General features: G+C 44.6%; 1 protein-coding gene across 5 annotated transcripts in view; it reads left to right on the top strand.

Moving 5' to 3' along the window:
• Nucleotides 1-21442, top strand: part of LOC121166786 (histone-lysine N-methyltransferase EZH2) — a 54240-nt gene extending 32798 nt beyond the window's left edge. For 3 of the 5 annotated variants that reach the window (XM_040996069.1, XM_040996072.1, XM_040996073.1), the window contains 16 exons: nucleotides 2302-2422; nucleotides 3462-3602; nucleotides 4584-4686; nucleotides 5173-5336; nucleotides 8897-8988; nucleotides 10400-10640; nucleotides 11399-11568; nucleotides 12606-12700; nucleotides 13985-14025; nucleotides 14453-14578; nucleotides 15342-15520; nucleotides 17887-17982; nucleotides 18683-18764; nucleotides 19595-19675; nucleotides 19812-19896; nucleotides 21120-21442. In XM_040996069.1, coding sequence (XP_040852003.1) covers nucleotides 2302-2422; nucleotides 3462-3602; nucleotides 4584-4686; nucleotides 5173-5336; nucleotides 8897-8988; nucleotides 10400-10640; nucleotides 11399-11568; nucleotides 12606-12700; nucleotides 13985-14025; nucleotides 14453-14578; nucleotides 15342-15520; nucleotides 17887-17982; nucleotides 18683-18764; nucleotides 19595-19675; nucleotides 19812-19896; nucleotides 21120-21180 — 1878 coding nt within the window. In that variant the 3' untranslated portion in view covers nucleotides 21181-21442. Of the gene's footprint in view, nucleotides 1-2301; nucleotides 2423-3461; nucleotides 3603-4583; nucleotides 4687-5172; nucleotides 5352-8896; nucleotides 8989-10399; nucleotides 10641-11398; nucleotides 11569-12605; nucleotides 12701-13984; nucleotides 14026-14452; nucleotides 14579-15341; nucleotides 15521-17886; nucleotides 17983-18682; nucleotides 18765-19594; nucleotides 19676-19811; nucleotides 19897-21119 lie in introns of all 5 variants that reach the window. The other 2 variants (XM_040996070.1, XM_040996068.1) reach the window with 1 other exon arrangement.
• Nucleotides 21443-22349: the final 907 nt, after the last annotated feature.

Raw genomic sequence — 22349 nt, 5'->3', positions numbered from 1 at the left:
TTTGAAAGGCCAAGTTAGAGCGAGATGTAGGACAGGGGTAAGACCTTCCATCTGCGGGCACGCTCCTCCAGGGGGTCCGGCATTCCGGCCCTCTGGCTGGGTCAAAGGCAGGCTGAGCCTGGAGCTTCATCTCAGTCTCCTATGCTGGTGGGTTAAGCACTCTGTTTTACCACTTTTCCGGGAACATGAACAGGAAGCATGATTGGAAGTGGGGCAGGCAGGAGTGGAATCAGTGTTTGTATAGGATGCTGATGTGGCAGACAACAGTTTAATTTGTTGAACTGCACTACCAGGACAGTTTTTAAGTTGGTAATTTGGCTTGGCCTGTGAATGGTGTTACAGGTATACAAATGGGGCCTGGCACGATAGCTTAGTGGCTGAGGTCGTTGCCTTGGGATCTCATGGGTGCTGGTTTGTGTCCCAGCTGCCCCACTCCCCTTCCAGCTCCCTGTGTGAGGCCTGGAAAAGCAGTGGAGGATGGCCCAAAGTTGGGACCCTGCACCGCGTGGGAGACCCAGAAGAGGCTCCTGGCTTCGGATCATCTCCACATTGTCCATTGTGGCTACTTGCGGAGTGAATAGCAGATGGAAGAGCTTTCTCTGCTTCTCTGTGTAAATCTGACTACTTTCCAACAAACAAAAAACCAAATATACGAATGGCCTTTGATACAGATGGCCTTTGGCAGGGAGATATCATACTTGGCTAAGGATTATATTAAAATCTGAATTTTTCATTTTATATTTCACGTTTCCCTTATTTGTGTAAAGACCTGTTGTCTCTAGGAATGTTCCAGTTGGCTTGAGTTTATCTGTGCATTACTGGAAGGTTCTCCTTTTCCTCTTTCCTGCCTGTCACGTGTGTTTCGAGGCATGCCCTGTGTCATTTTCATATTAACCGTGGTCACGTTCCTGGCCCCAGCTTGTGCTGCCGCACACTTGTCTCTTCAGTCTCAGCCAATCTCTTCTGTAGAAGAGAGTTGGGTTTTTTTTTTTAAAATTCTGTTTATAATCACTACTTTGAGATTGACTAATCCTTACTTTGATTTACTCTTTAAATGTGCACTTTACAATAATCCAGTTTTCATCTATAATTCCTGTCCTTTTTATTTTTAATTGAAAAGAATGTCGTGAAGGAAAGCCTTTTGTTCCTTGTATACTTGTCTGTTCCATTCCTTCTGAAATTTTCTGGATTATTTCCTGCAAAGGTAGAACCTTTTTCTTTGTTGTGGTCTTCTTAGCCTAGATATAAACTCATTTATTATTATCTTTACTAGTTCAGTCTACTTTGATATATCTTGTTCATATCAGAATTAAAGTACTCTGTAATTGTACAGTATTCTTTTGCACAGAAGCATGGATTCTTTGGAATAAACCTTATTATACTATTGATGTTGTACTATATATCCCTACAATCTTACATTGAGTGTATCCATTAGCTAGATATCAAGTGAGGTTTAGAAATCTCTACTCCTATTCTGATAGTCTTTTTTGATAATCTTTTTACTTTAGTTAAGCTGCTGTCTACGGCATAGGCATCTCCTATGGATACTGATTTTTTTTTTTTTAAGATTTATTTATTTTTATTGGAAAGTCAGATTTACAGTGAGAAGGAGAAACAGAGAAGATCTTCCATCCACTGGTCTACTCCTCAAGTAGCCGCAACAGCTGGAGCTGAGCTGATTGGAAGCCAGGAGCTTTCCCCAGGTCTCCAACATGGGTGCAGCGTCCCAAGGCTTTCGGCCATCCTCTGTTACTTTCCCAGGCCACAAGTAGGGAGCTGGGTGGGAAGTAGAGCAGCCAGGATATGAACTGGTATCCATATGGATACTGGCATATGCAAGGCAAGGATTTAGCCCCTTGGCTATTGCGCCAAGTCCTTTAGTTATCTTGTATTGCCATTTAAAACATATTTTGGGACCCAGCACAATAGCTCGATTGGCTAATTCTTCCTTCGGGATCCCATATGGATGCCTGTCCATGTCCTGGCTGTTCTACTTCCCATCCAGCTTCCTGCTTATAACCTGGGAAAGCAGTAGAGCATTGCCCAAAGCCTTGAAACCTTGCACCCGTTTGGAAACCCATACGAAGCCCTTAGCTCTGCTGGCTTTGGGTCGGCTCAGCTCTGAATATTGTGACCATTTGGGGAGTGATCCTAGCAAATGGAAGATCCTTTTCTGTGTCTCACCTTCTCTTTCTGTATATCTGCTTTCTTAATAAGTGAGTGTTTAAATAAATAAATAAATAAACAAGACCCGTGTTGACACTGGGATGTCTGTTTTAAATTGTTTTTTTAAACTTTTAGGTGGAAGATGAAACCGTTTTACATAACATTCCTTATATGGGGGATGAAGTTCTAGACCAGGATGGCACTTTCATTGAAGAACTAATAAAAAATTACGATGGAAAAGTACATGGAGATAGAGGTGAGCCATGATTATTCCTTTGGAAAAATGGCTAGAGAATTCTCATACTCTGGTTTTGTTAAGCATAGGACATGAACTAATTTTTAATAATAACATTTAAACTGTAAAGGGTAGACATCTAGTCAGAAGCCCTATATTTTCTCTTTTTTTTATAAAGTAAGGTTTGAAATTTGTATTTGAGAAGCAGAGAAATAGTGTGTTCCATTTGCTGTTTCACTCCCCAGATGTCCCCAACAGCAGGGACTGGTCCAGCTGGAGCCAGGAGGCAGGACTCCATGTGTGTGGCAGACAGCCAAGTGCCTGAGCTGTCGCCCGCTGCCTCTGGGACGCACGGCCAGGACAGCAGCCCAGGCTGCCTGCTGCTGGTGTGGCCCAGGGCCTGCTCCTTCCCTGTTCTTGCACTGCACGCCACGTTTGCCACTTAATTATTCGTGGTTGGTTGTAGCATATAGTATAATGCAGTAACAGGGAAGTGAAATAGAAATTGCTTGGATATGTGGATTTTTAATTGTTTAGCAACCAGGACAATTAGAATTCATTCTCTGAGTGGCATGTAAGTGAAACAGCCCTGCTACTAAAAATAACCTTTTCTAGACTACTGTAATGCCCGAAACACAGTCGTTAACATCTTTCTGTCTTTGGGAATGTGTGTGGAGGTTCTGTTCAAAGTGTCTAGGAGGGTGGTACCCTGATTGTCGTCCATGGTCACTGTTAGTGTAAACCAAGTCTGATGTGACCAGTTTACAGGCCAGGTATGTTACTGGGGAGGAGGCGAACACCGTGATGAACTGCAGAGGCTGGGTCGGTGCTAGGCCTTGGGTGCAAGAGAAGGTGATAAGTACTGAAAGTAAGTTTTTCTTTCAAACTTTGAGTAAGAACAATCCTGAAGATTATCTGTCCTCTAAAGCCGAGTTTGAGCACCAGGTATTATAATATCGGCAAGCTGTGGTCTTTTCTTACAAATGAGAAAAGGAATATGTAAACATTTGTCATTGCCCCATTCCTATGTGCATTTCTGAACATCTTTAATGAATTTCAGAATGTGGGTTTATAAATGATGAGATTTTTGTGGAGTTGGTAAATGCTCTTGGTCAGTACAATGATGATGACGACGATGATGATGGAGATGATCCTGATGAAAGCGAAGAAAAGCAGAAAGATCTGGAGGACCACCGAGACGGTACGTCTGGTTATCGGTGCTTTTTGGTGGGCGTTATAGAGTGAATATTGAAAGTGATTCCTTTCTCTCCTTAGCTTTGTGTAAATCAAATTTACAGTAGTATCAACCAAATTAGAACATTATTTGCGACATTTTATCCTGCCTTTGAACATTCTTGTGCTTTTCTTGGTGTTAGCAGAGGAACCTAATTTTTTTGTGGGGCATCTGAACAGTCCCCTTAAGCATCACTGTAATATGACATTCTATACGTGTGTGTAAAATAGAAATAAGTAAAAAAAACTTTATATGCATTTGCCATAAGCATGTAAATTGTGTTCATCACTTAATATACATGGACTTAATCCTCATAAAGACTGCATAAGGTAGATATTGTTATAACATCCATTTGGTATTCAAGGAAGTTGATATAGAGGGATTAAGTTTTTATATGAAATTGTGCTATTGGGAGAGAGCTGGCCTCCTGAGCTCAGGTGAGAACCTGTCTGACTCTGGTTTGTGTGTAACTCTGGTTACGCTGTTACTGCCTGAGTCACTTACTGTCTGCAGTCTGTAGTGCTGTTAGCCGCTTGGCATTGCTTTTGGTAAAGGACGATAGAATAATTCGGGGAAAATTTGAATTTTAAAGATGTGTAGGTTTCTTTGTGTGTGTGTAATAAAATAATAACCTCGGTGGTGACTAGTTCAGCTTTTAATTTTAGATATAAATTTTAGATGGTTAAGTTAATGAGGCCCAGACACAAGAAATGGTAGCAGATTTGGGATTAAAACTTAGGTTTTTGCCTCCCAGAACTCTTAAACTTTTTTGTATTTATATCTGAATCTTGTGTTTAATCTATCGACATCTCATAAAAACATAAAATATGCTACAAGTGAAATAAAAAGTTGATTTCATAGACAGCTTTGTAGAAATTCAGTTATGTGGGGACAGTAAAAGATTGAAAACTGGTTTCTTTTTTTCCTCTTTCCTATTTCCCCATTTAGATAAAGAAAGCCATCCACCTCGGAAATTTCCATCTGATAAGATTTTTGAAGCCATCTCCTCGATGTTTCCAGATAAGGGCACCGCGGAAGAGCTGAAAGAGAAGTAAGACTTGCTCCTGCGAGGCAGTCCCAGCTGAGTTTGCTTGGACTCCCCTTCTTGTTGCTTTGCAAATGGAACAGATACAGCCACTTTTTGTGTATGATGTTATCAAGATATTTGAAGCAGTATTTTTCCCTGTGACATTTTATGCTATAAAGCTTATTATACATGGAATAAGGACATTTATATTAATGCACATACTCTACATATCTATAATTTATAGTAGTATAGTTAGAGGAAAATTTCTCTGGATATTCGTAGAATGTTTAATACAGTTGTCGCTTAACTAAAACTAATGCCCTTTTTCATGATATACCGTAATCGCTGCAGAGAATCTTAGCTTGATATACTGTATACTGTGTAATTGTCTGTAGAAGTTGATTTTGGTCAGATATACTTGTTCTTGTTGTAGGCAAGATAAGCATTATTTTCAGAAAGCGATTTTTTTTTTCTTTCATATTTGCTTATATTTTTCTTGGTTAATGTCAGATACAAGGAACTCACTGAGCAGCAGCTTCCAGGCGCACTTCCTCCTGAATGTACTCCCAACATAGATGGGCCACATGCCAAATCTGTTCAGAGGGAGCAGAGCTTGCATTCATTTCACACACTCTTCTGTAGGCGATGTTTTAAATATGACTGCTTCCTACATCGTAAGTGCAATTATTGTACGTTTGCATTTTCCATCTTTGTGGATTTATCTCTTAAAGCAACTTGAAAACTGATGTCATTTAATGCAGTTAGAGTTTTTATTGACTCTTAATAGTTAAGATTGAAAGATACGTGATGATCTCAGGATTGTTATCCTTACATTGTTGCTTAAGGGCTGTTTTGTGCACATTTAGTTTGGTCTGTTTTCCACTGGCTTGGACCACAGGTATGCACAGTGTAAACGTTAAACAGTTGTTGTATGAAGCTGCTGATGGCCCAGAGCAGCATCACTGATACTGACAGGATCTGTGCCATGACTTGAGCAGGGTGGGAGTTTGTCTCAGTGCCACTGCCTGGGTTTGCTTTGTCCCTTTTCCAAGTGCTGCTTCCATCTAGCTCCCTGCTGACACAATGGGAAGATGGGGAAGATGCCTGCCAGCCACATGGGAGACACCCAGTGGAGTTCTGATCACCTCAGCCTGGTGGAGCCTTGGCTCAGTGAGCCAGTGGATGGAAGAGCTCTCTGTCTTTCCCTCTCTTATCATTCTGCCTTTCAAATAACTATAGCTGTAACTACAGCTGTATGTCTGTTAATGTTTGTTTATTTAAAGAAATCAGCTAAAGCAAGTGTGATATTAATTCTTGTTTACTTAGTGGGTTTTGTTTTTTGTTACTTTATGATTTTTCGTCCTCTGGGTAAATTGCTCTGTACTCACAGAGTACTCTGTACTCACAGTAACTTCAGGGATGACTCAGTAGTCTTCAGCTTGTTGCTTGAGGTATTGGAGAGTTAGCGATGTTTGATCTGAGCTGTGTTACTTCACACAGCTCTTGAAATGATTGCCTCAAATTACATTTTAGTTTACATACCACTTAATTAAAAATGTCTTTTTTGTGCTAAGAATATTGTAAATTGCATTTGAATGTCGTTGTAAGAATTGGAGGCATCTCTGTTTTTGAGTTATTGATAGGGTCTTTCCAGTTTGTTTGTAGCTGTTGTATTTCATGGATCTTTTGATAGGTATGACCCTACAAAGTAGGATAACCACTTTTACGTGTTATTGCAAGAGTTAGCTTATTGTGTTCCTCAGATATGAGTAATTTGATGAACCTTGAACATGCTAATGATCTCATTCAAGTTGGAGAGAAGAGAAATATTTTACTGTAATAGAGATGACTTTCATGGTATCATAGGTTGCCCACTTGTGGTGGCCCCAGGCCCACCTTTCTGTTGGACTAGAATGAGTTTCTTCATAATCAAGCCTCAGTAAATTCTGTAGATGCTTTGTTGCTTTATATGAACTTGACATATAAGTATGTGTTTTTCTTTTGCAAAGTAAGTAAGTTGTTAAAACATTAAAATAAATGTCAAATATAACACTTTGTGACTCAGGTTGTCCCCCCACCCTCCCATATTGGAGATACTGTAGTGCCTTCTCTTAAAAGTGTAGTGAGGATTAAATGAATTACGAAGTGTGAAATACTTGACATAACCAGCTTTCACTAGCTGCTGTTGTCTTTTAAACAGGTCATCTTTGATGTTGTTTACACGTCAGCAGAGAACTAGAGTGCGCAGTGAGGTCTCCTCAGCACAGCTGCCTGCTGAGGCTCCAGCTCCCTTCTGTTGGTCACTCCGTTTTTTTTAATGTGTTCTTTCACAGTTCATTGGGAGTTGTTAAAGTGTCATCTTATTCAGATGGTGCCATAATGTTCTAATTTTTGTCTTTCCTGACTTTAGATTATGAATGGTTAGGCCTGTCTGTATGATAGTATGATACCATGGGAGGCTTTCAGAATTACCAAATTGGCCTCTTAACATGATTATTTTGGATTATTGTTTTACTGTAATAGTGAATAACATTACATGTACCTGTACCCATTTTCCACAAGTTCAAGTTTAAATGATAAACACAGTTAGTTATATGGATAGATGCTGTACACCAGCATTCAACAAACCTACAAGAAAACAAAGCTTGAGGCAGGCACTGAATAAAAATAAGAAAAGATCCAGAAATATCAGGACTAGGATTCTCTTTGTCCTTCAGTGCTCAAAAACCACGAACAACTCCGGAGCCTGTTTTTATTGTACGTGAAAGAATCAAACATTGTGTGAATCTGGGGTCTGTGCTTATTTGTGGGTTACAACGATTAGCAAGTACATCGAGTGATTCGTTGTTTGATTTGCTGTCCTCTTAGGTGCTAGGCAGTCTGGGTCTACAGTCAAGTGAACCACGGCTTATTGACTCCATGGTCTCCTTGGCAACTGGGCCTAGCCATAGGCATTGCATACATCCATCCCTGCCCTCTGGCAGCAGGGGCCCGGCCACAGTGAGGCATGCTACCACCTTAAATAGTCACAAGAAGAAAGGAACGCCATTTTTGGTCAACAAAGTGGAATCACCTGTCACACAGACTATGGTCTGGTCTAAAATCATGCCTTACTGACACCCGAGTTAGGCCAAAGCTAAAGCTAAGAATCCCAGTAGGAATGTGCCTATTTAAAAAACTACCAACAGAATAAATGATTGTCTCCTCAGAGTCCTGCCAGTAAAATGTGTTAGCAAAGTAGTTTTGATGTCTAATTGATTTTGTAAAGGGAAGGTTTTTTATATTTTTAATATTTATTTTTATTTGAAAGGCACATTTTTACTGAAAGGTAGAGCGAGGTCTTCCATCTATTGGTGACTCCTCACGTGGCTGTTAAACGTTACTTTAATGTCATGTTTCAACGACTTTTATCTTTCTGAAACCTATTTTATCTGACCCTGCGTTTCCTTAGAAAGAAGCCAGCTCTCATTAGGTTCTGAATTGAGTTTGAGTTTCAAACATTAGTTTTCAACAGTATGAGTTAGTGCTATGTACCTTTTTTCAAAGATATACTTATTTATTAGAAAATCAGAATCGGAGAGAAATCCTCCATCTACTGGAAACCTTGTCTTTCCGAATGCAGTGGTGTACAGGCCGAGCCAGCCCAGGCCGGGAGCCAGGAGCTTGGTCCAGGTGTCCCACGTGGGTGGGAGGGGCCGTCCTCTGCTGACCGGCGGCAGGGAGCTGGGGCAGCAGTGGGGCAGCAGGACATGAGCTGTCACCCACATGGGTGCTGTGTGAGGGAACAGTGCCAGCCCCTGTTCTTTTTCAAATGTGTCTTAGTGATGAATATCTTATTCTACCTTCCAGCTGACAATTGATTGTTGATTTTTTCTTTTGAGATCAAGAAATTGTAGCTGTCAGAATCCTTTTGATAAAACTAGTAGTGTTTTAAGAAAATATCAGCTGTTTATATGGGGAACGTTAAAGACCTATTGGAAAGATATGCTTATTCTGTGCATCAGTTCTATTCGCAAGGAGAAAATAAGAAATTACTAATGATTCTAGAGGTTGCTGTGTTAGAGGAAGCTGAGCAAAAAGCACATTTGACAACTTCAAGGAAAGTCATAATAAGAAATGTAAGAAACGTTTTAGGAAGGTTACAGTCTAGTATAATTGAGTTTTCACAGAGTAGTTAAAGATCTTCAAAGTCAAATATTTCGCAGTTGCAGTAGATGTTTAATTTGCTTTGCAGCTTTTCATGCAACACCCAACACTTACAAACGGAAGAACACAGAAACAGCCCTGGACAATAAGCCTTGTGGACCACAGTGTTACCAGCATTTGGTAAGCTTTACTGCTGCACAGTTCCCGAGGGTGTTGGAGAGGCCTTGACCTTGGACTGTGGTGGAGGTGGTGAAGTGAGTGCCAGCGTGGTCTGTCGCTTTGACTGGCCATGGGTTAGGTAGAATGTTCTTACCCATGTCATTTCTTTTATAGTCCATATACTGCACTTTCAGTCCTTCATTAATGTTTTATTATTTTTTGTTTATCTGTTACCTCTTCAGTGACGTTTCAAGGTCTTTAGGGTCAAGGACTTTGACCGAGTTTGTGAGAATGTGGAGCCGAGGTGGCCCAGGTAGAGGCAGGCAGGCAGGAAGCGCGTGCTGTGGCTCCTGCGGCCATGCGCCTCTCTGTCAGTAGCACTGTAGTTAAGCTGAATTAGAGATCCCAGGTTTGGTTGTTGTTTCTTTTGTTTTTGTTTTTGTTTTTCCTTTTCCTTTTTCTTTAAGTGATGGAGACAAGGTAAGGGGTTAGGAAAATATGAGGTAGGAAAGTTGTTTTTTACGGGTACTATCTTATTTTTACCATTTCCCCTCTTTGAACCAAGCCACTCCTACCTAGGAACTAAATGGGTATATATTGCCTGTTGGATTTTGGACAGAAGATTCATTGAATGGCACCTGCAGAAGGTATCCTATTTTTAAGCAATTTGGTTTGTGTAGAATGAAGTGTAAAACTGTTGGCTGCTCTCAAACCTCTCCCTGCTGTTTTCACTAAAACAACCACATTCTTGAGCACTGTTTTGTAATATTCTGTGTAAGGCAGAATTCCATTTGGCTCAGCTAGTACTTCGCTGTGGTCTCTGTAAGCCAGGCTCTTACTGCTGTTTGAACTTTCTGAGAATTGATAGTTGTACCTCAGTGCAAACTGTAACCCTCAGAGAGTCCTTTTCCGCAAGTTCCTTTCATGTCTTCCTGTGATTGCTTATCCCTCACAGGAAACGAAAAACAGGGTGTGTTAATAGTAAGACCAGGAGATGAGGAATTGAAGCATGTGTATTTTGTCTTCTCTAAATACTACTATAAAAGGTTACTGCTTTATCTTTACTGCTAAGGTAGGAGGTCTGAGTTGAAGCACAGCATTCTTTCTGTAAGAGATGCTCCTTTGTATATATGTGTGTACGCAAAAATATAGAAATAGCTACCTTTGCACATGAGAAATTCACGTTGTAGCTTAGTTGTAGTTTACATTTAAAACTATTGCCTGACAATATAGTGAACAAACATCTACCTTTCTAAAATCTTAAAGCTAAATGCAAATTAAAACAGTATGTTTAAATATATATGTATTTGTGATGAGTGGATCTTGTGATAGATATCTTGACTAACTTGTCTCATGTAATCTTTATTTTTTTGCTTTTCCGCCAAAACCATTGTAGAACTTCACCCTAATGCCCGGCCTTTTCATTTTGTAGGAGGGAGCAAAGGAGTTTGCTGCTGCCCTCACTGCTGAGCGGATAAAGACCCCTCCAAAGCGCCCAGGGGGTCGCAGACGGGGACGACTTCCTAATAACAGTAGCAGGCCCAGCACGCCCACCATCAACGTGCTGGAGTCCAAGGACACGGACAGTGACAGGGAAGCGGGGACCGAGACTGGGGGCGAGAACAACGATAAAGAAGAAGAAGAGAAGAAAGACGAAACGTCCAGTTCCTCTGGTGAGGCAACATCTGATAACTGGATTTTACCATTGCTTTCAGAGCTTCGTATTGGGAAGGGCAGAGATGTGTAATGCATTGGGCAGTGTCGTGCCTGGGTAGTTTTCATTAACTCGTGCCCAGTTGCTACTGTTCTGCCCTCACCCTCCCCTGGCGAGGGATCGGTAGCTCGGCTTATTTTCACTCTTGGTGCCGTGTGTTTTCTCTGCTTTTCTTAAGACATCATGAAATTCAGGTCATGTGACTTAATGATCTTGATGTTCTGTGATTTCTTTTGGTTAAAGAAAACGGATGAGATTGTATTTTGCTGATTGGATTTTAGCTCTCGTGACACGGTTATCACTATTCCTGCTTAGAATACAATTACAGCAGGTGTCTCCTGCCTGAGGTAGGACAATGATCTCTGCTGTGTCCCCAAGACTTGGCACCACAGGAGTGCCATCGTGTCCTCCTGCGGGTGCCAGAGACCCACCTTCTCTGGCCATCTTCTGCCTTCCAGGTGTACCAGGGAGCTAGATGGGAAGGAGTGCTCAGTGGAAATGACGTTGGCACTCGAGTGCAAGGAACCCCTCAGACCTCTGGCCCACCTGAAGGCACAATGGCAGGATGGTAGAATTAGTGTCAATATTATTTCTTGCTTCAGTTCATTTGAAAATATTACTTCCTTTCTGCTTTGTCCTTGAATACATCCTGATTTGACTACTTCATACTGTTTCTAAATCACCATTTTTGACCATTATTTACATCTGCCGTTACAGAAGCGAATTCTCGATGTCAGACACCAATAAAGATGAAGCCAAATATTGAACCTCCTGAGAATGTGGAGTGGAGTGGTGCTGAGGCCTCAATGTTTAGAGTCCTCATTGGCACTTATTATGATAATTTCTGTGCCATTGCTAGGTTGATTGGGACCAAAACATGTAGACAGGTAAGCATATCTGATAAATTTTATTATAAGAGCTTGAAATATAGATATAAATATGTACCGATTGTCCAAATACAAGGATATTCTTGATGGTTATTAAACACCTGTACTTGTCTTGAACAGAGTTAAATTTTGTCTTTTTTAACCTGAGAGAGTTGAGTGGAGATTATCCATCAGCTGGGTGGCAGTGGGCTTTGTATATATGCGGCCAAGTCAAGTACACACATAGCAGTTTACTGTTCTTTTTATTTTATCTTGATTTGAAAGGCAGATTTAGAGAGCAAGAAGGAGAGACAGATCTTGCATCTTCTGGTTCACTCCCCAAATGGCCGCTATGCCCAAAGCCAGATTGATTCAGAGCTGGGAGCCATAGCTTGCCCCAGGTCTCCTGTGTGGGTGCAGGGTGGACCTGGTCTTTGAGTCACTCTCTGCTGCCCTCCCAGGCCCTGAGCAGGGAGCTGGAGCAGAAGTGGAGCAGCTGGGACTCAAGCTCATGCCCATGTGGGATGGCAGTGTTGCAGGCAGTGGCTGAACTCACTATACCACTGTGTTGGCCCTTTTTTTTTTTAAAAAAGATTTATTTATTTATCGGAAAGGCTTAATAGCAGAAGGAGAAACATTCACGGTGCTCTTCCTTTCTCTGGTTCACACCCCAAGTGCTGGCACCCCTGAGGCTGAGCCAAGCTGGAGCCAGGAGCTGGGACTCCATCTGGATCCTCTGTGGGTGTCAGAGTCCCACGTTTCTGGTACCTTCCATCATCTGGTACCTTCCCCGGGGTCTTAGCCGGGGTTAGCCTGGACTCAGATGATGCTCTGGTAGGGGCTGAGGCCGTCCCAGGGGGCAGTCTAATTTGCTGCACGACCGTTGACCTCAGCGTCACTACTTTTGGCCAGAGTATGACTGCAGCTACTCTCCTTCCTAAAGGCAGGACTGGTGATTTCTGCTGTTCTAGGAGACAGAAACCGTTTTAGTAAAGATGGATGTAAGACGAATTTGCTTTAGAAAATATTGTCATGTTTGTGTGAATCCCTGCCGTCAGGTGTATGAGTTTCGAGTCAAGGAGTCGAGTGTGATTGCTCCAGTTCCCGCCGAGGACGTGGACACCCCTCCGAGGAAGAAGAAGAGGAAACACCGGTAGGTCTGCTGAGAGCGGGGCCAGAGCCGAGGCTGCGGGCCGGGCGCTTGCTGAGCGGGGCCAGAGCCGAGGCTGCGGGCCAGGCGCTTGCTGAGCGGGGCCAGAGCCGAGGCTGCGGGCCGGGCGCTTCCTGAGCGGGGCCAGAGCCGAGAACGCGGGCCAGGCTCTTCCTGCGGGGTGCCGCTCACTTCCTGCTGGTCCGTTAGACAAAAATTTAAAACTGCTCTCAGAAACATTCCCTGCAATCTCCTTTCCACTGGTAGTGGCCGTTATTTTTCTGTAAGAGTATAGCAGTATTCTGAAAATGTGGAATATTATGTGTTATATAAGTTATGGTTACCGTGCTGTATACTGGTTAGCAAAATCATAATATGGTTTAGTGGCTTTTGCCGTAAAGACCATCTAATTATTTCAGCATTTTGTTAGGAAGCATTGTGAAATGTGCTGCTGGGAGGTAGTTTTTAGGCATGTCTCTCTTTTTAAAGATTCATTTTGTTTGAAGAGAAAAAGAATGCGCTTCCAAGTGGTTACAACAGCAGAGAGCGGGCCAGACCAAAGCCAGAAGCTGGGAAATCATGTGGGTCTCCCTTGCGGGTGGCCGAGACCGTACTGCTTGAACCAGCACTTCAGCACGTGCTGCCGTGGTGGGGAGCTGTGACCAGCCAGGCACACCACGGTGGCAGGAACGATCTTAACCACTGGCCTGCATGTCTGCCTCTTTTTTTTTTTTTAAAGAGAAGTATAGTTGAGTGAGTAAAGGAATACCCAGATGTGTTCCAAAATTGTGGACAGGCTCTTGGTACGTTTCTTTAAAGATAGTCAGTTTCATTCAGAACTTAGAAAGTTTTCTCTGTAAAGTTTGGTCTTAGTAGAATCTTCCAAACTTTTGGTTGAATTATTTCTGTTCCTGTATCCCAGATGGATTAATAACATGGCTTGAAATTAGACAGTGGAATTCTGCTCAGAGTAAATGAGATACAAGGTGTGTCTGCTTGTAAGTTCTGAGCATAGTGGAGCCAGTGGCCCAGCACACGCCAGGCAGCTGGAGCCATCGGCTGTTTGGGAGTCGCTCTACGTTGATGGCCAGTGTAAGCTGGGGCGCACCTGACTGCTAGCTGCTTGGCGTCAGGTCCCTGCTCTGTGGAGGGCACAGGCCGAGCCAGTGGAGCCCGACCTTTCTCAGATTTTTAGCTGTGACCATACTTCCTGGCCTTATGACGAGTTTGTTATTTTTTCTCTTTGTATGTATGTTGTTTCTTTTTCTTTCTTTCTTTCTTTTGCAGGTTGTGGGCCGCACACTGCAGAAAGATACAACTGAAAAAGGGTTAGCATCTTTCCATTCAAATTCATTTGTAGCTTTAAACTGTCTTTGTGCATTTGGTTTAGAATAGTGACTGCATTAGAGTTTGGGTTATTCTGATATAATTGATTTATGTATGTTGAACCTGTATCAATGGAAGGTGTCTCTTTTATGAATGGCCAGTAAATGCTGTTTTGCAGAGACACCGATTGGATGGAGAGAGTCTCTTGATTGGAAAAAGGAAAAAGCAGTTTGGAAAAGATGCACTTTGAGACTTAGTGGCAAAGATGATGAGTCCGCAGGGGTGGGGGGTGATTTTTATCTTCATTTTGTTAACAGGACTTTGTGTACCATCCACAGGTGGTAGGGAACAGTGTACTCTTGTGAATTGTGTGTGATCCTTTTGCCTCTCCCTGGATTAATGGGCCTGCCTGCTGTTATCTTTACTCAGATGGCTCCTCTAACCATGTTTACAACTATCAACCATGTGACCATCCACGGCAGCCTTGTGACAGCTCGTGCCCTTGTGTGATAGCACAAAATTTTTGTGAAAAGTTTTGTCAGTGTAGTTCAGAGTGTAAGTATTTGTGGCTTGGGTGCAACTGCATGAGAACTAAGGCGATCTTTGGCCAGCATTTAAATCAAACTGCAGAGCCGGGGAGTGCTCCCCTGTTGCCTTAGGAGTGGGTGTGAGTGTCGTAACTGGCCTTCTCCTGGTACCCAGTCATTCTGCTGGGTAGCATGAGTGTGTGTGTGAGTGTGTGTGTGTGCGTGTGTGTGCACAGGACAAGCAAAACTGCATGAAAGGAACTGAATGCTTTGTTTCTGATCACTGATGTCAAGCCATCCTACACTTGGCACAGGATGTAAGGGGCATGAATCTGTTAGCTACAGGATAATTGTGAGGCAGCAGAGATGGTCAGCTAGGATTTAGTCTTCAGAATAAAAGAATAGGGTGATAATGTTTATATTTATTCAATGAAGCTGCACACAAACCTTGCCTATTAAGAAAACGATTGGAATGGTTATGGACCATGGATGTCTTGTAGTAGTCTAAACCCTTATTTCATACCTATTTTATAAATCATAGACCCTTAAATAAATAAACCATCTAACAAATAAAAAACAAACACGAGAACTCGGTGGTGTTCATTTTCAGTCCGGACTGCTTTTTCTTTGCTGTTAACTTCAGTTTCCTCAGCTGTGCAATGGGATGGATAATCAGGTGTTGTGAGGGTTCAATGTGAGTTGGGTGCCCAGCCCAGTGCGCTTACCTGCCTTGCTGCACATTTTTGCATGTGATGATGATGATGATGATGATGATGAACATCTCTCTGAAGGTCAAAACCGCTTTCCTGGATGCCGTTGCAAAGCACAGTGCAATACCAAGCAATGCCCGTGCTATCTGGCCGTCCGAGAGTGTGACCCTGACCTCTGTCTTACCTGTGGAGCTGCTGACCACTGGGACAGTAAAAATGTGTCCTGCAAGAACTGTAGCATTCAGCGGGGTTCCAAAAAGGTAACTAGCGTTCACTCTGTGGGGTCTTCCTGGTGAACCGCTGCACGTCGGCATGGTCCTCGGCCGCGGAGCGAGGAGCCAAACAGCCAAGTGGTTGTTAGTCTCCTTAGTGAAAATAAGGCCTGGGTGATTTCTTTCAAGCTCGAGAACTCGTTCTTACCAAATAGGCTTCTGGGGGCTGGCACCAAGGAAGGCTGAGCCACCTGCAGCTGTGCTGGCGTCCCAAGTCGGTGGCCACTTCCAGCCCAGCTCCCTGCTCATGGCCTGGGGAGTGTAGCGAAAGGTGGCTCGGGTGTTTAGGCCCCGCGTGGGAGACCCTGAAGGAGCGTGTGGATCCTGGGCTTGGCCTGGCTCAGCCCTGGCTCTCGACGGCCATCTGGGGAGTGAAGCAGTGGGTGAAGGCTCCTTCTCCCCCGCTTCCCTTTTCTAACTGTTTCAAACAAATAAGTAACATTTTAAAAAAGTAGTATTTTAAATATTTGAAGCCTTTGAATTGCACATGGGTAATTCTAATCATAGCAAAGTAAATATTGAGCAAATATTGTGCAGTACTGGGAAAATTCTGTCTTTTTAGGATAGATGATGATTTTTTTCCCTTTGGTTGTTTTTTCAGTAATAATAACTGACTTTTTAAAAAGATTTATTTACTTACAGGCAGATTTTACAGGGAGAAGAACAGACAGAAATATCTTGCATTTGCTGGCTCATTTCTGCAAATGGTTGCAGTGTCTGGAGCTGAGCCAGTCCGAAGCCTGCAGCTTCATCTGGGTCTCCAATGTGGAGGAGCCCAAGGGCCTAGGTCATCTTTCTCAGTTGCTTTTCCCAGGCCGTAAGCAGGGAGTTGAACGGGAAGTGAAGGAGCCAGGATAAACTGGAGCTCATATAGGATGCTATTACTTGCAGGTGGAGGATTAATTTGTTAAGCCACAGCACTGACACTTTTTAACCATGTAGTACTGTTCCAAGTGCTTTGTGTATGAACCCATTAATCCGATAACTCTGGATTAGGAATATCCATTAATTCCCTTTGTAGATAAGGAAGCCCAAGTGGCAGATTTCTTAAAATAAATTAGTAAGAAATCAAGTCTGGGCATTTTAGCCCTAGCCTCGCTGTGGTGTTGCTCCCGTGCCATCGTCTTGTGTTCAGATGTGTTTCGTGGGCAGGCATCTTAGTTTGTTGAACTCTGTTCCGTTAGATGCCATTGCAGTTGGTTCTCTTCCGGCATGCCACCTAAGTCCTCCTGATTTTGTCTGCTGTGTCTGAACCGAGGCCCACTGAAGCCTGTGGCATGTCCGGCATCTGGGTCAGGGTGGGTGATTTTTTACTGGATGTGCTTTAATCACACCAATGATCGTTTCCCAAAGCATCTTCAGACCTAAAAATCTTCCAATTTCTTTGCCTCATCCCATATTCACCATTGAATGATACACTTTTCCATTAGTTTGTTCAGAACATGGGTAACACTATCAGTATTAACATGTCATTGTTGTAAACATTTCTTAATTCTCAAGACAGAAGCCTATGTGGCTGCCTTTTACCTGCTGGATTTTATTTTCCTGATAACATTTAGCTGCTTTCTAATGAGGAGGGGATTTGGGATTTGGGAGACTTACTTGCCAAGTGAAGTCAGGATGGACCAGAACAGGGCTGGACTGCAAGCCTGGGTGGCCAGACAGCCTTTTGACAATTCAAGGATTTTGTGTAAAAATACTAATGAGCATATGTTTGGGAATGAATCCTTAACTGTAACGTTCACAGTGATTATCTTGGCATTTCAGCTAAAAATAGGATGCTAGACTGGGGGAAGAGGTGTAGGTGGCAGGGCTTCATGGAGAACTGAAAGTGGAGGGGCTGGTAATAGTAGAAACCATTGGGGGAGGGGGGGTGACTGGTGTTCCTTGGTTAAATCCAAACTGAAAGGCAGTCACTTAAGGCCGCCAAGAGCTAGTGCAAAGCAGAGGTGTTTTCTGAGACCAAGAGTAACTCTCCCGTCTCTTTTTCTTTTTGAAAGGACCAAATGGTTGCACTAGCGGGGTTGAGTCAGCCTAGAGCCAGTACTCAGAATTCGATCTGGGTTTCCCAGGAGGGGCCAGGGACCCAAGGACGCGGGCCATCCTCTGCTGCCTTCCAGGTGCCTCAGCAGGAAGCTTGGTCAGTAATCGAGGAGGGCCAGGATCCCAGGTCCAGGGCACAGAGTGCTGTGCCACAACACCCCCTCCCGCATGTCATCAAGGCCAAAGCTTTGTTTCTGCAGGTTGCCAGTGTCCCCAGCAGCTCTCATGTGACTGAAGTTTTGAATCGCTGTGTTGGAATAGGTCTGTCTCTGCTTTCCTCTATGAGAACATGATTGTGTTTTATTCTCTAGCATTTATTGCTGGCGCCATCTGATGTGGCAGGCTGGGGAATTTTTATCAAAGACCCTGTGCAAAAAAACGAATTCATCTCTGAATACTGTGGAGAGGTAAGGTGGACTCGGCGTGTGTTCTCATGCTCACTGGGTAAGTCCGCTGCGTTTGATTAGCAGTGAATAGAAAAATCACCTTCTGACATGAGCCTGGCCTTGTGGATTTGGGGTGCTCAGTAACTGGGGTGCTTCAGTTTTAGCCGCATGTGGCTTTTCTCACTTGGCGGGAACGAGGAGAACAGGCGCTTTGCCGTGTCGGGTTTGTCATGCTTCAGCTCGCAGTGGGAGTGGGAAGGGCCTGGCCGTGATCCTGTCCTCGGTGCCTTAGGGCTGGCGCGCAGGAAGCCAGGAGCCAGGAGGTTCCTCTGGGTCTCCCACATGGATACAGGGTCCCAAGGTTTTGAGTCGTCCTCCACTGCTTTCTCAGACCACAGGCAGGGAGCTGAATGGGAAGCGGAGCAGCTGGGACACGAACCAAAGCTTATGTGGGATTCCAGTGTGTGCAAGGCAAGGACTTTAGCCACTAGGCTACTGTGCCAAGTCCTAAGCATAATTGTTGAGCTATATTATAAGAATATTTGAGTTGGAATCCTTAAAACTGTTGCTGTTCTTATCAGTGTACAGAGCAAATGAAAAAGTGATGGGTTGCTGGTGATCTTTGTTCAGTGTTCTTAGGAAGATGGAAGGTCCTCGAGCTTTTGTGGGTACCAGCAGGCTGTGTTGCCTGGCCCAAAAACTGCCTTCTTGTGTCTTTCAGATAATATCTCAAGATGAAGCAGACAGAAGAGGGAAAGTGTATGATAAATACATGTGCAGCTTTTTGTTCAACTTGAACAATGGTATGTTTCTGAGCCACATACAAGTGCTTTGTTCCTCTGAGCTGCAGTTGGGGTCCTGGGCTGCGTGTTTGGAAAGGGCGATCATGCAGTGGCCTGCAGGAGCTCTTGAGCAGCGTGGTGCCTTCCACCCCCTGGCAGAGAGGGAGGGCTGAGCTGGCGGGCCCGACTCTCCGGGAGCAGGGTGAACTCCGGGAGCAGGGTGCTGGCCACGCCCCAGCCCGCCCCTGGGAACGCAGTCTGCAGGCCCTCCCCTGTGCTGGCCTTCTTGGTTCCTGAGCACTTGGGTGTGAGTAAGCTTGCCAGCCATCTTCACATCAGTACTTCTGGCATGGGAAAGACATGGAACATCATATTGAAAGTTATCTTCCAAAGACGGAGAACCAAAGGCTGCTGCTTTTTCTCTTGCTGTTCGGAGGGGAGCGATGATGTGATGGTGTGGGGTGTGCTCGCCGTGGAGAGAGGCTGCTCGAACAAGTGGTTTTTCATATGTAAATACATTACGTAGACAATATAATGAAAATAATATAATCTTACTTGTGAAAATGACTATTTTTATGTTGTGTGGGATTTAGATCCCTTTAAAAAAAGTTGTTCCGCTTAATAATACATAGTAAATAATGGTGTGAGGAAACCACCTTGAGTGGCCAGTGTTTGACTGTAACTCAGAGCAGCCACCTGCTCCAAGATGGCATTTAGAATGGGATGAAGTTCGCTGCGGGATCTTTACGCTTTTGAATTCAGACTCTGAAGAACTAGACCCAGTTGCATTTCCAGAATGTGTTTATTAATCCATAGCAAATTTTCCACCATATTTTTTTCCCCTTCTTTAGATTTTGTAGTGGATGCGACCCGCAAGGGTAATAAGATTCGTTTTGCAAATCATTCAGTGAATCCCAACTGCTATGCAAAAGGTGGGTAACCTGAGATGTCACGCGCGTTGTGGCGTGACGTGCCTGGCTGCCAACGAGGGCGGAGAACCTCCAGGGCAGCTGGGTCCCGTGGGCAAGCCGGTTCACGCTGCTGACCCCAGTGTCTCTCTCTTCCCAGTTATGATGGTGAACGGAGACCACAGGATAGGCATTTTTGCTAAAAGAGCCATCCAGACGGGTGAGGAGCTGTTTTTCGATTACAGGTTAGTTAAAAGCACGTTTCTCATTTCCTACGCGCATCGTGAGCCCTGGACACTGACTGTCGGTGCCTGGTGAGAACTGCTGTCGCTGGAGGGGGACTTCTCGTCCAGTCAGTCCCAGGTGATGTTGGCGTTGGGAAGGCGTTGCGTCAGGCTTCCCCAGCAGCGCAGCTCCTGCACGGCGGAGCTTGGTTTTAAGACGTGCAGCAGCCTATGCAGAGAGCGCTGCTTCTCAGAGCCGCGTGCACCTGCTGGTCCTTGTCCTGACCTTGAGTGCTTGGCGGTGTCCTGCACACAGTTACACGGTGTACCACAGTTACAGGGTGTCCTGCATACAGTTACACGGTGTACCACAGTTACAGGGTGTACCACAGTTACAGGGTGTCCTGCATACAGTTACACGGTGTACCACAGTTACAGGGTGTCCTGCATACAGTCACACAGTGTCCTGCATACAGTTACACGGTGTACCACAGTTACATGGTGTACTGCATGCAACCTTGCAGTTAGCACGGGTAGAGCGACTTCAGCTTTTCAGGCAAATACCCGTGGGTTATCTCTGCAGGGAGAGTCCCGGGGTGGGGGCCGCCAACAGCGATTACGAGGTACCTGTTAGGCCAGTAGTTTACACTTTGTCCTCAAGCTCTGTGAGCCCAATTTAACAAGCTGCACGTGTAATGTTCATTTAAATGCAATCAGGTGAATGTCTAAATAAATCCTGTAGCTGAATATAAATTCCACATAGAAGTTGTTTTTAGAAGCTGTTGTGGCGAAGTAGGCTCTGATAGCAGGTCTGAGGCAGGTCTTTGGGCGGATGCCGCAGGCCAGGCTTGCCCTGAGCCGGGAGAGGCGGTGGGCGGATGCCAGGCTTGCCCTGAGCCGGGAGGGGAGGTGTGTCTGGTGTCAGAGGGGGCGGGGGCTCCGCCCGGTGCTGCCCGGCATCTCTTGTCCTCCAGCTTTCACCTGGCTTCCGTTGCTCCTTGGCCCTTTGTCCTGGCGGCTGCAGTCATTGTTAAGTCAGGATTATTTCTCTAGTGACTTGAGGGGAATGCTTGGGTTGGACCAGATCTCCAAGTTGAGAACCTGCTGGCTGCTCTCCTGCTGCTTCGCGGTGACACAGCGAGGACACGCAGCTCTGCGTTGGGTGTCTGCCTCTTGGTTTTGTGCACCCTGGTTAGCAGGCGTGGGTGTTGGGAAGGTGGTCACTCTTCTCCATATGGTTTCAGATACAGCCAGGCTGACGCCCTGAAGTACGTGGGCATCGAGAGAGAAATGGAAATCCCGTGACACCTGCTACCTCCTCCTCCCCTGCCTCTGGAACAGCTGCCTTAGCTTCAGAACCTCGAGTACTGTGGGCAATTTAGAAAAGGAAAATGCAGTCTGAATTTCTGAATTTGCAAAGTACTGTAAGAATAATTTATAGTAATGAGTTTTAAAATCAAGTTTTTATTGCCTTTTCACCAGCTGCAAAAGTGTTTTGTACCAGTGAATTTTTGCAATAATGCAGTATGGTACATTTTTCAATTTTGAATAAAGAATACTTGAACTTCTGCGTGTTTGTTGAGTCAACTAACATTAAGCTTCATCAGCCGGCTGTAGAAAAGGACTCTTTACCGAGAACACCTCCAAACTACTCCTTCCTGTGACTTTGGATACCACTGATTGATGAGCAGCATGTTGATTTGCATAATAGTGCATTGCATAGTAAATCGATAGTTTAGTAACAGATAACAGAATTTACTAAGGCAGCAAATGGTAATATTGCCTGTTAGTATGTAGAAGACATCTGTAAAGGTTTTTTTAGTTCTTGCTTTTGTTTCATTTTGTTTTAAATATTACTTACATAGTTGAGAGGGATGCAAACGTGTGGGTCTCTGATTAGGGTGGGGTAGCGTTTCCTCCTTTGTCCACAGGAGAGGGGGCTCCTCCAGACCGCGTCAGCACCCAGGGACGGTGGGGACGGTCGTTTGATGAAGCCTTAGTCCCCGATGCGAGAAGCATGTTCTGAGGGTGTTACTTGAGTGGTTGTGATGGTTCTGAGATGTCCGCTTCGTTGCTCCAGGGTTGAGAAAGTCCAAGGCCCACCCAGTGCATCCACAGGCGCAGGAACTTGCTGCAAAGCTCGGCCAGGAGGGGGCTGTCGCTTGTTCTCTCCGTCCTCTAGACAGGCTGGCTGTCCTGTCCCTGTGTGCCTCTGGACACACTGCTCACCGCACAGCTATCAGCAACTGAGCAGGTCCGGTCCCGATACATACACTCCGAGGTTGGGCCATACATCCTGTGATTTTTCCTGTGACGGGGGTCTGAGTCCAGTGGTCTGCTTGGAGAGACCCCCAAGAAACATGCCCTGGAGTGACCTCAGACATGACCAGTGCAGGGTCGGGTTCAGGCCACCTGCACCAGCCAGCGCATTCTGCTGGATGCCGTTGCCTGGTCAGTTCTGCCACCAGGCCCAT

The sequence above is a fragment of the Ochotona curzoniae genome, unplaced genomic scaffold, assembly GCF_017591425.1.
Source record: "Ochotona curzoniae isolate NIBS_2020 unplaced genomic scaffold, NIBS_Ocur_1.0 patch229, whole genome shotgun sequence".
NCBI classification, from domain to species: Eukaryota; Metazoa; Chordata; class Mammalia; order Lagomorpha; family Ochotonidae; genus Ochotona; species Ochotona curzoniae.
This window is presented reverse-complemented; position numbering and strand designations above follow the sequence as displayed.